Source organism: Stegodyphus dumicola, chromosome 7 (genome assembly GCF_044657685.1).
Source record: "Stegodyphus dumicola isolate Sdum_Otavi_A_Nest chromosome 7, ASM4465768v1".
Classification (NCBI taxonomy): Eukaryota; Metazoa; Arthropoda; class Arachnida; order Araneae; family Eresidae; genus Stegodyphus; species Stegodyphus dumicola.
The window spans coordinates 38,887,929-38,901,008 of NC_140774.1; the positions used below are offsets into that span (position 1 = coordinate 38,887,929).

Consider the following 13,080-nt stretch of genomic DNA (forward strand, 5'->3'; position numbering starts at 1 on the left):
TGTAGCTTATATTTTGTGTTCTACGGATTAATTTTCCCCCTTTCTTTGTTTTATGTGGTTCTGAAAGTGAATGTGTCAAATATGCTTTCAAGAAAACAGGAATTTAACAAGGATAGTGGCCAATTTTTTTTAAGAATAATGGACAACAAATTAAGGAGTAATAAAAAAAAAGTTCTGTGTTGCTTTGCTCTGTGTAAAATGAAGAAAGAAGAAAGTTCATTGCATAAAAAGTGAAGCATCACGCAAAATAAACAAGTTATTTTGTGTCTTCTTTTAAGCCAAAAAGTAATACCACTGAAGCGAACTTTTCACTGCATAGCACAGCATGGGAAAATTTTCTGAAGATGGCTTTCTTAATCACATCCGATAAATTACTTGAAGGTTCTTCCAAGAAACAATAAATCAATAAAATGAAAGAATTCCCTGCTAGCAAGAATACTGTAAATGATAGGATAAAAAAAAAAAAAAAAAAAAAAAAAGTGGTGGAAAATATTTCAAAGCAAATAAAATCTGATTTAGATAGTACCGAGATGTTTTCGATATGTCTTGAAAGATGATGAAAGGATGGATATGATTTTGTGAGCAAGTTTAGCTGTTTTTGTTCAGTTTGCTTGCAGAAGTGTAATGAGAGAGGAATTAATTGCATTGCTGAATTTACCAACCACATTCATAGGTAAAGATATAATGAGTGAAATAAAGCAAAAACTTGTGGTAAAAATGTTATTTGACTTAAAGAAAATTGTGTCTGTAGCCACTGATTATGGTAGAAACACATAATGGGTTTGTAAAATTTCTGTCTGAAGAAGTTTAATACCCACTGCGCAATTTCATTGAATTTTGCACCAACAAGCACTATGTGCAAAAGCTAGTATGAAGTCATTTCAAAATGTTCTGTCTATTATAACTAAAACTGTGAACTTCATATTGGCATGTGCTCTGAATAGTTCTCAAAGTTGTTACAGGAAGTAGAATCTCAATGTGGGGACTTCTTATGTGCAATAACTTTTGCTGGTTGAATCATGGGAAAGTTCTTCACAGTGAAAAGAAGCAATAATTTCCAGAATTCGTGGATCCTATTTGGCTGTGTTTGGTTGTTTTTCAACAACTTTATAGTAGTATATAATGACATTAATAAGGAATTGCAAGGAAGAAGATTAACTGCAAATAGATTGCTTGAGATCATAAGATCCTTAGAACGCAAACTTGACATATTTGAAGATATATAGAGAAAGAAGTTTAAATATTTCCCTTCACTTAAAAGAAACTTAGAATTAACATCAAATTTTGCTGACAAATTAGCTTCCGAAGGCAGAAAAATTATATTTAAGAGCTATCTGGTCCTTTTAGAAAATTCAAAGGAACTGGTATCAGCAAGATTTACTCAGTTTGGGAATTTGGAGAAAACTGTGCTGTTTATTTCAAGACCTACTTTGCTAAAATAAATTTTCTTAAAATGATTTCCCCCCCCCCAATTGGCTATTGACAGTTTGGAAGTGGAATTGACAGAATTTCAAGAAAACTCTACATTGGTGAATAAATCTGTCAAACTTGGTGAAGCATTAGAAGAAATGGAGTGTGCAAATTCTAAATATTGCATACAGAAGTCATAGACTTAATCCTTGAACAATAGAACAACCCCCAGAAAAGTTTTTGGTGATGAAAAAATTTTCAGTAGCATTGCTTGCAATGTTTGTGCCCTCATACACTTGTAAGCAAGTGTTTTCATCAGTGAACTCTATAAAAAACAACTGTAAGAAACTGCCATAGTTGAGATTTAACCTTTTGAGGCTGGGGCCTTGGTAGCAGTAAAAGCCTTGAAAGAGTGGGGAATCTTGAACCGAATGCTTTCCCCCTTTAAGAAATCACCTCCTTTTTGCAACAAAGATCCTTGTATGTAGTTTAATGGATTCTCAGAGGGGTGCGTTTATGGCACAAAAGGAAGGGAAATGTAGAGATAAGTGACCAGACTTCAAGATGCTTTTCGTTATTGAGGGAAAATTTCATACTGCAATCGTTCCAAAATGAGACTACTGGGCGTTGCGCCGATGAAAATGTATAAACTTCCATTGAAGAAAATGTAATTTTTATATTATAATGCATTAACAAAAAATTTGCTTGAATTTTAAATTACACTACAAAATTATGTGTCTTTAGAAAGTGCTTACAGTAATTGTTTCTGTTGTATCTTTATATTAGTGTCACAAAATTATTTCAACTATTTGATTATTTCATGGACAATTTTAAATTATCTAGTCTTCATCTCGGTCTTTTTTTTCACTGTTAAATTTCCTTATAATTTTTAATTTGGTTTGGTATATATCATTAACTATAGCTATATCTTTCAACTTTCTTCTATACAAGGAATAATTAGAAAATAAACGCTATATAGAACTGATTAAAAATTAAAGTTCAGTGGGACTGTTAAAATTATGCTCTATAGGTGTAATAAAATTTTATTTTACATAGTTGTTAAAAATCTGCTTGATAGCGTACTACAGTCAAAAGTCGTTAATCCGGACTCGTCGGGACTTCCGCGATTCCGGATTATCGATTTTTCCGGATTATAGGTCATCAGTTTAAATCTCGTAAGATGGCATGCAGAAATTCTAAAATTAAAAATATGAAACCGTAATTTATGAAATAAAGAACAATTATGATGTAAAGGGTATCAAAATTTACAAAAAAAAAAAAAAAAAAAAAAAAAAAAAAAAAAGGCTTAATATTTAGTTGTTTACTTTATTAAACATTTCTTTCAATGTAAATTGTTTAAGTTGCTTCGTTTTATGTGATAATACTTTCTCTTTAATTCTATAAACAGACATAATTTCTTGTTCAGTTACAAAGTTTCGCTGTTCAAGTCCCGTAATTGCTGTGCCGAGAATACTGACTAACTTGTCAATCGAAATTTTTTCGTTTTCACTAACCTCTCTGTCACCTTCTTCATGTCTTTATCCATTTTTTGCAGCAATTCCACTTTTTGTTTGATGGACATCGAAACATACTTTCGTTTTGTATATTCTTTGGCAGCTCCAGCATCGGAAATTCTATTTGACATAATCGAAAGTTCAAGTTTACTTTTATAAAATTGCTCTTACAGTATGCAAAAAATAATAACCCGGATCCAATTCGAAGATTAAGGAACAACGCAATCATCAACATTAACTGAAATAGATAATTAGATAATTTTAGCTTATACCGTCCGTTATACATAAAACGCGCATGCGAAAACGTATTCTGCACTTGCGCACACGCATATGCGCAGTCGTAAAGGTCTTACATGCACACGTAAGCGTCTATGCTCATGTATCAACGCGGCATATGCGAAGAAAGTTTTTAGCTTTGAGGTCCGGATCATAGATCATTCCAGATTATGGGTGTCCGAATTAACGACTGTATTAAGAAGGAAACTTTCAGCAAATTAGAATATATCTCGTTTAATTAAAAATTGCTTTATTTTGTTGTAGATTGTTAGTATTGCAATGTGCAGTTACTTGAGTGTTCCTAATTTACATTCAGTTCTTTTCCAAAATATCTGCAGAATAAAACAGAAGCTCGAGAACTGTTTTTCAGAATAATATGTTTTAGTTTTAAAAATTGGAAAAAAAGGATTATTTAATCATGTAACCATTTTATATTATTTATTGAAAATTAGTAAGTGGTATATTTCAAGTATTAATAATAGAATAAATTCAAGTCATTAAAAATATCAAATTATTTGGTATGCAAACCCATAATTCAAAACACCACATTTACAAGTAAATTCCATTAGTCTTTTTATACTAAATTCCCCAGCTCACTAAGGGAGCGTGTTCACTACGGTATCAAAATTAAAGTAAATTTTTAGTGAAAGGATTGAAGGAAAAATTGTTTGTTATACATAGTGTCTGCAAAAACAGTGGTGCAAAAGTTACACGATAATTAGTTGTTGTCTTCAATACTGCATTATGTTATTCTATATTATGCTACATAATTTAGTACATTAAGAGAAATTTCCAGATAATTTCAGATGCCTAGTCAGCAAAATTCTCTTTTGTTTGAAATCATCATCGCATGTGGATTTTTCTATTTCCTCTACTGTTTAAACCAGTTCGTTTCAACTCCAGACTGTCTTTGTAGCAGCTTTGACATCAACCATGGTGGCATATTTTATATGGTGCAATTTAAATTCTGTGATATATTAGTGAGTTACTCAAAAAACTTCATTTTCAAGTCAAGTGAAACCTATACTGACAAAGTTGACTTGACCATTTTTTCCCTTTTCTATCGAAAATTTGGCAACTAATTCATTGGTTTCACTAACACCTCAGTCATTATGTTCTATTATCAAAACTATTTTATAACTGAGTGGCCAAGATATGGCCTCAGATATTTGTCCTTGAGGTAGTTGCTGAGATATGTGTCTATTGAATGGCAAAGGCATTCAATCCGTTAAAAGGTCAAGGTTCAGAAATTCAGAGGGAAATTCACATCTGTTGTCTTAGAACAGTGATTTTTATATTATATGACAGCTTTTACATCCTGTTTGTATTGTCGTAGTTCAATGGACAGTAACATTTTGCAAATGCTACTCTAATTCATTCTGAACGTCTTACTTCAAAATTATTTGACAGTGAAATCGAGACACTGATACAAAGGTAGCTTTTAAAATATGCCATCAGTCAGTAATGTGTCATCGAATGGCTAGAAATGAGCTCCTGGGAGAAACACAATGAAGAAATTACTCTCTTCTATGAAGGCAAAAGCTTTCAAACTGATTTACTAGTTTTAGTATATTTACGATTTCCAGTTGTCAGACTGAAATTATAAAGCTATTTTTGTTTCTTTGATACAAAGTTTATATTTATGCTCATGTGATTTGTTTGTACAACAGTGCCATCACAGTAAACTTCCGTATGTGAAGGTCACATATGGAAATAAAGACAGAAAAATCTGTTAAAAATGAACTGATAAGAATGTAAGAAAAAAAACTTCTTGTACTTGTATACAGGTACGTGGGAATTTATTTTTGTTTATGGGAAGGGATACCTACATATCCATGTAGTAAGTATGTCTGCACTTATATAATATGGTATAAAAACAGGTATATACATAAAGCAGAAAGCATGCATACCCTTGAATGGGAATAAAGTATATATGTACATGTACACACACAGGCACACATATGCATTTATATATATGTGCTTGCGTGTGGATTTATGCATGTATATATAAAGATATAGATATATTTAATTATATATATATTCAATTATATATGTACGTTATATTTGTATATACGTTCCACCATGAGTATTTGAAAATGTATTTAGTTTCTTTTTTTATGATTTTGGATCTTGTGGAGGACCCATTGGTTATTTTTTAAAGATAGGAAAATAGGAAAGAGATATTGAGCAGTTTATTACAGAATTAAAAAATTAATTTCAGGTTGATATAACCGTAATTTTTATAAGTATGTTAAAAAGAAATATTCTCTTTTGCTTTCGTGGAAATTTTTGAAGCAAGTAACACAGAGCCCTACATCGCATTTTTCGCAAGCATACGTTGACCACTTCCTTATTCCACTTCTCTGACAAGCAGCACATATTCGTGGAGTTTTGTTTTGAATGGGCCAGTGGCCTATCAATGGAATTGTATCTGAAACACGAGCAGAGCTGACTGAAGGTTCTGAATCATTGAGGAGTTGCTTTATAAGATTTTTTCTAAAATTTGCCAAAGATAAGTCTAAAATTTTCATTTTACACAAAGTTTAAAACTGCGAGATCGAGTTAGTAAAAAATTTTCTTTGTCCATTTTAAAATTTTCCTTCCGAATGTATAACTATTTGCCATTCGGTCACTCAAGTCAACGTATCCCATATTTTTTATGTAGGTTGATACAATTTCGGGTTTTCCTGTTTCATTGTAGGCTGCAATGGGAGTGTGCATATTGTTGAACATAAATACTTCTCTCTTGTTTTTCCAACAAGCTGCAGTCATTCCTGATGAAAATTTTATTTTAATTTGCCCTTTCTGGATTCGGATGCCAGCATTCAGTTTCAGATAATTTTCCGATTGCTGCGAATTGTACCACAACTGTTTATTTTATATTTATGCAGCAATTCATGAAATAAATCCGGTGAAGAAAAGAAATTATCCATAAAAAGTTTATGTCCTTTGCCTTTTACACTTTTTGCTAACGCTATTACTGTGTTATAAGAGGCACACTTCCCATTGTTTGACTCTTAGGAATCTCATCCTAGGTATACTTTCATGTCGTATGTGTAACCATTGCAGACCCCAAGCTTATAAATTTTAATTCCAAAATGCTTATGCTTTTTAGGAATATATTGTTTAAAAATTAGTCTTCCCTTAAAAAGAACGATTACTTCATCTACAGCCAGTTCTTTGGAGGGCTCATATACTTCCTTGAAATTGTTTCTCAAATATATCCCTTATTTTCCCAAATCGATCATAATTAGGATTGTTTCTGTCTGGTGGTGACATGTTATCTTCAAAACGCAGAAAACGAAGAATTTGCAGGAATCTATCTCTATGCATAGTTTTATTTAAAAAAGGAGGTTTCAAGCATTTTGTCCGGCGACCAGTAATCTTTTATCTTGTCTTTTCGAATATGCCCCATCACCAATATCAGCACCAAAAAATTTAGCAATTCATTTCCATTAACATCTTTCCATGTAACTGTATGTTTTTCTCTTTTTAATTCAGGGTTAAAACTGGAATTTTTCCTTAGTATTTGTTCCGCATAACGATTTGTTTCTTTGACAGTTTTTTCAATAATATTTTGCCGGAAAAGATTTTTGAAAATTCAATTTTTTTTGTAGCTTGAGAAGCAAGGCCTTTTATATTGTTTCTTCCAATAAAATTCAAAACAAGTACCTTGTCGTCAGGTTTTAGTTTAAGCCATTCAAATTTTGAATCAAGAGAGATTTTGTCCACGTTATCAGTTTGTTCATCACCGTAATTTACCAAATCTGTTAATAAATATGAAATTCCTTCCACATCCTCATGTTCACTATCAGATCCATTTTCTACGTCCAGCTCGCAATCGGATTCACTATCTCAGTAGTTTTCTTCATCAAGCTCTTGAAGAAGCTTTCATATTTCTTCTTCAGTCAGCTCTCTTTTCCTTTTCGGCATGTTGCGAGAAAAATCAAAATCCTAGAAAACTTACAAAAATATGCAATATTCCAAAGCAACGCAAAGCTCTGTATACAATTTACAGACACAGTTATCGCGAATTCTGTAGCTGTGTAGCTACAAGAACAAAAAGGGAAAAATTGGGAAAAACGGATCCTTAGCACAAAGACCTTTCAAAGAGATAAGTGGTTAAAACCCCAGGGACATCAAATTTGACATTTCACCTCACTTTTCAGCCTGGAAAATGGGGGGAAAAGACATGGCCATTATAACGGCCATCCCGTCCTCAAAAGGTTAAGTGAATCTTGTGTGTGCTTATGTCTGTTGTGTATTAAAGACAACATATTATGACCCAAATATAAATAAGGTTTAGCAACAGATATAACACTAAATGGGATTAAATGCATGTAGTTATTTATGTATACTATCAAATGAATGTATTTTGATAAGTATATTAAGTGAAGCATCTTAAAGAGGACACCATTTTTAAGTGAAAAAATAAAGCAATTAATAACATATTTTGATTGTATTGGTACATCTAATTTTTCATACTATAAAAATTAAAAACATCTAAAGTTAATTACCTTTATTTTATTTTTTTGCTGACAATAAAGGGTGTCTGCTTTAAGATATTTTACATTATCTTAATATTCAACTAAAATATTTTTTAAATACTATTTATTCAATTTACCTTTGATGTAAGTTGATAACTAAACAAGAAATATAGTTACAAATTATGATTCAATAGTTTGAAATCAAAGCAGGGCTTTAAAGTTAATTTTTAAAAAGAAGATAATAAGTGGCACATTAGAAATAATAAACTGTAATTTAACTGACACAATAGCTGAAAAAAGTTTTCATCATCCCTGATCTAGACCTTGGTCATCACTTGGTAATAATTTTTCACTACTTCAAAAGGTCACTGATAGTTGCAGTAGGCATAAACTGTTTGTATTCATCTCCTGCTTGTCAAAAGAAACTTTCATCTGGGTTTTTCATGTTCCTACACAAGAAGAGTGTATAATTTTGTATTGGTAATTTAGTGTTAAGAAATTTATTTTTACACCCACTCCTCTGCTTTTGTATTTGCTTATACATTGGCACATTTTCTATATTTTTTTGCCACCTAAATAGAAAGTAAATTAAATTTAGGTTCAGGTTTAACTTCCTAATCATTTTGTGTAGATTTTAATGTGGATCTTGTGTTTATAATGCTGTACTGCTCTGCATATGCATTTTTTATACGAGATACCATTATTTTTATTTTGGAAATTTTTTTCTTCAATGATCAGGCACTTACCAGTTCGGCATTTACCAACTGGGTGGTCAGACTCATTGAAGATTTCACCATCTCATCACTGAAGACATTATACCATCATCATTGTACAAAATAAAAATTTTAAAATTTTTTCAAAAATTCTTTTTAACATAACTCTTTTAAAAGTTTAATCACTTTTGCGTGAGCTCACAAAAAAGATGTCGGTCAACAATGTACATGTGTGTAAAATAATAAATGTATTTTGTAACTGAATTCTTTTGAATTAGGAAACCTACAATGCTTCCCTCCTTGGAGAGCTTTTCTTGAAAGGAAATTGAGGACCACAGCTTTGTCCATAGCTATCAAATTTAAGATATCTTTAATTTGATAGCTGTGGAAATTAAATAAAGCATTGTTATAAAGAATATTTAAATTTTTCATATAAATATCTGCTTTATGAGAAATTTATTCTATTTAAGTTAAAGGGTAGAAACAAAATAGTAGCTTTTGTGCCACTTATAAAAGAGTTTTCTTCTATTAAAATGTCACAGTAATGTAATCAGTTATATAAAAATATACAAAAATACTTAATTGTATCGAGGTTCACTTATCTGATGAGTATTCTTCAACAAAATACAGAAATAAAATTTTAATTCAAAAATATAGTTTTTGAATTTTCTTTTGTTTTAATAAAAAGCTGTTATTTCACTTAACTACATTTATTTTCAATATATAACGAAGTAGCATAACTTAGTTTTTATTATCCTTCCCCAGAACCAAATAAACTTTGATATTATTTTGAGGCAGCATTTCTATGTAGTCTGATAAACTTTGCATAGATTAATTGCTCTTAATCTTCAGTTACTAATACTGATAATACCTAATTATTCAATATATTTTCTTTATTATTACATTCATGAGTGAAATGCTATTTTTTTATAAATATTAATTTAATGCTCTTTGCTTCAAAACTTAATCATTTATCCTGAATTATTAATTTATATCCTAGGAGTAAGTGTGTGAGTGTGAATAATTTTGTAAAATTTGTATTTTAATAAAAGTATAATTTTTAGGATTTTTAATGTAGTCATGTTAGGAATGAAATTTGTATTATATGAAAACATAATTTTAAGACTGAAAGAAACAAAAATTTCTGTTTATTTTAACAGTTAAAAATAAAATTATGCTCTTACATATGTATTTTCTTATTTAAAAAACCATACTTATGTATATAGTGTATTTCCTTTTATTTCAATGTAATTTTTCATAAACTATTAAAAAAAATTTCCCCCCTTCCTTTCCCTAGAGAAACAGCATTGCTTGATGGAAAACTTTTTTCTCAGAACCTTACAGCAGCCCATTCCTTATCTCACTTTTTAGTTTCAGTAGCTGAAGAATGCCCTGAGAATGTCATAAATGTCATAGGTTCCCTGCTGCAACTTCTTGAATGGGAGGTAAATTGTTGATTCAGAGTTGTAATCTGCATAAAGATTTATATATTGTAAATTTCTAATTACTTAGATTTTGGATATTCAAATGACTTCCTCTTTCTAGATTAAAAAAAAAATATATAATGAAGTTGTTAATTTATTTATGAGTTTTTATTTATTTATTTTTCATTAGTTTAAATATTGTAAAAAAGTATAGTACTGCACATATCTTTTTTAAAAAGTTATTAAATTAATTTAGGCAGCTATGACAAATACATTGGCTTACTATATTCAACAAATAAACATTAATGGCAAAGCAGTTTGTGCTATATATAAGCCAAATATTTTTTAATCTGTTAAGTTATTGCTAAGGTATAACAAGTATTGTTTTTTTAAAAAATAATAAGTTCCACTTCACTAGCATATATTAAAACACTTTTATGTGTTAATCTTGAATAAGTTAATCTGCACTGATTAAAGTGTAAAGCAAGAGTTTTATTTGTTGGAAAGCTTATTATCTTAACGTAATATATTTTCACTGACATTATTATAACAATTAAAAAAAGCAGTGAATGTGTAACCTGGATTGTTTCATGAATGCCTTTGGAAAAGTTTCTTATATTTTATATTTTATTTCTTATATTTATCTTCTTATATTTATTTTTTAATAACTACTTTCGATTACCTTCATTTTTGAATAATATATAAAAATTATTTTAAATTATCTGTCTAGTAGGTAAGCTAACTAAATGCAGATTCTTTTTTTCTGTGTTCAGTTCCCAGAAATGAAACAATCTGCTTATGTGGATAGTTATAGTTACTTATATGGGTAGTTTTATTGATTTTTGTATCTATAAGCATATCTATCGGTTTTTGAGAATTTTCTATAATTTTTGTGAAATTCACCTGTATTACGATCCTTATGCGTGAAATTCTTTTTATTAATTCTGCTGTATATTTAAAGACCTAATCTTGATAGATATTTGTGTTTTCATTTGAAATCATTCTTTTTATTATGGAAAAAACAAGTTTTTTTTTAATTACCCCAAAGGGCGTTATCCCAGAAGGGCTATTAATTTTGTTTTGGCATTTTGTGTTGAAAACTCTAAATGTTGGTTCACTTTTCATATTGCTACCACCGCATATACTACCTTGTGATATAATTAAAGAAATTAAATAATGATGAATCTGCATAAATGTATATATGTTTCTCGCATTGGGATAAAACAACAGTATCTGGAGCCATCAAATTTTGAATAGCGTAATCTTCCACTGAATATGAATTCTGAAACCCCGAATTTGGAATTTGAAATTTGTTTTATTATCGATTTCATATTTTGTAACTCTTTAATGGATTTTTGATTAACAAACTCAATTCAAAGCCAGCAACTGCAGGAGGGGGTAATTTATATCTCCAGCACGCAACACTGTGTATCGGAAATTCTAAAGATATGCTCTATATTCTAAAGATAAGAGCTTTAAAATTATGTTATGATATTGCTGTTGAAATGAATTTTATGGTTTAACCGTCTGAGTGGTGCAGGATTTTAGATCCGTCATGAAGACCGGTATTTAAATAGCATTTATTAATTGAATTTGTATAATTACTTATTTTAGTCTGTATTTCCATAAACTTACATTCATTAAGATGATATTTACATTATTAAAGAAAGTAAGAAAGCAAAATATCTTTAATTATAAGCTAATATATGGCAAGTAGCAAAATTTATGATGACCGGATAAAGTCGGTCATAACACTCAGAGGGTTAAGTGCAAAGAACATTCAGTAAATAAAGGTAACACACAAAAGGTTAAAAAAAGTCCGTCTGGGCATAATGTAAAATATGAAAGCTTTTTTTATGTGTATGTTAGCTACAAATTTTGACTATCAATATTTTGCCAATTTTAAGGCCAGTTTATGTACAAAAAATATGACTTAATGATTGCAAATTTCAATAATGTTTTATCAAATATAATAATGTTATGATATCATTTAAATAACAATAATGTATTAATTTTTTTAAAAAATAACATTAAAATTAAATATTTTGTTTAATTTTATCATGTTTAAGACTGTATTTTCCTTTCATTTTTGTAATTTTTCAATATTTTGATTCTAAAATTTAAACAAAATAATAAATGTGTAAAGTTTATTTTGATTTTATAACAATTATTTTTAATTTTGAAAACCTTTCCTTTAAATTCTTGCTTTCCACTTACAACTCCCTACCAGAAAGAGTTTTTAATATTGTGTTGCATGTAGATGAGGTAGAAAGAGTGTTAATGGAAGGTTCAGCTTAATTCAGTAGGAGAGCTTAGAAGTCCTTAGTGGTACATGTTTGTCATCAGGCTACTTCAGTATTAAGCCAACTACACTCGGCCGTATTGTACAGGTCTGTTGATAATCGCAGGCTAATTTAATTAAGAAACAACTAGACGTTACATTAGGTAATTGTGTCTAGCTTCAACTAATTATGTTAGGTAATTGTGTCTAGCTTCAACTAATTACGTTAGGTAATTGTGTCTACCTTCAACTAAGTCAGTTTAGTATTAAATTAGTTTTCTATTTTCTTATCTTGATTTAAAGCCGGAGTGGAAGTTTTCCTATAAGCCCGAGAAGGGGCCATCTGTTATTATTTATTTGAATGAATAAAAAGGACTTTGGACTCTTCTCTGGACTTTGTCATTAAATGCTTGAACTCAGCAATAAGTTGCTACACAGTTCAACAGGTTTAAGTTCAGTGTAGACGAAGTAGTTAGAAACATTATAAATTTTATAAAAAACCATTTCCAAAGTGCCTTTGGAAAGGGGGGAAAAAAGCAGAAAAGCCTAATGTAAATACTTGAAATAAATTCTTTTTTTTTTTTTTTTTTTTTTTTTTTTTTTTTTTTTGTGATAAATCTGTGTCATGTCATGATGTCAAAATATTCAAATATGTGTGTTTTCTCTTTAAAGCTCCTTTACACTTTTTTTATGAAATTTTTTCAATTATATTTTGATTCTACTCTCATAATGTTGGCAACCATATATAAGGCAAATATGAATTTGTAGCTTCTGCATGTTCATCCACTTATAGTCTTTCATATCAGCTGATAATTCTTGTCTGCTTTTTGTAATGTATTACATATCTACCCAACCTTGATTCAGATGGCTTTTCATATGTGATATATATACACCGAAGGGCCATGACATTATGACCACCCTGTTAAGGAAGGAACCACCTTTAGCCCTCAAAACTGCCAGCAACTGGCATGGCAT

General features: G+C 30.0%; 1 protein-coding gene across 2 annotated transcripts in view; it reads left to right on the forward strand.

The window, feature by feature from the left end:
* Cap-D2 (CAP-D2 condensin subunit) overlaps positions 1 to 13,080 on the forward strand; it is a 209,003-nt gene that overhangs the window by 127,091 nt on the left and 68,832 nt on the right. For both annotated transcript variants that reach the window (XM_085820101.1, XM_085820100.1), the window contains exon 9: positions 9,698 to 9,845. In XM_085820101.1, the coding sequence (XP_085676227.1) occupies positions 9,698 to 9,845 (148 nt within the window). The remainder of the gene's footprint in view (positions 1 to 9,697; positions 9,846 to 13,080) is intronic.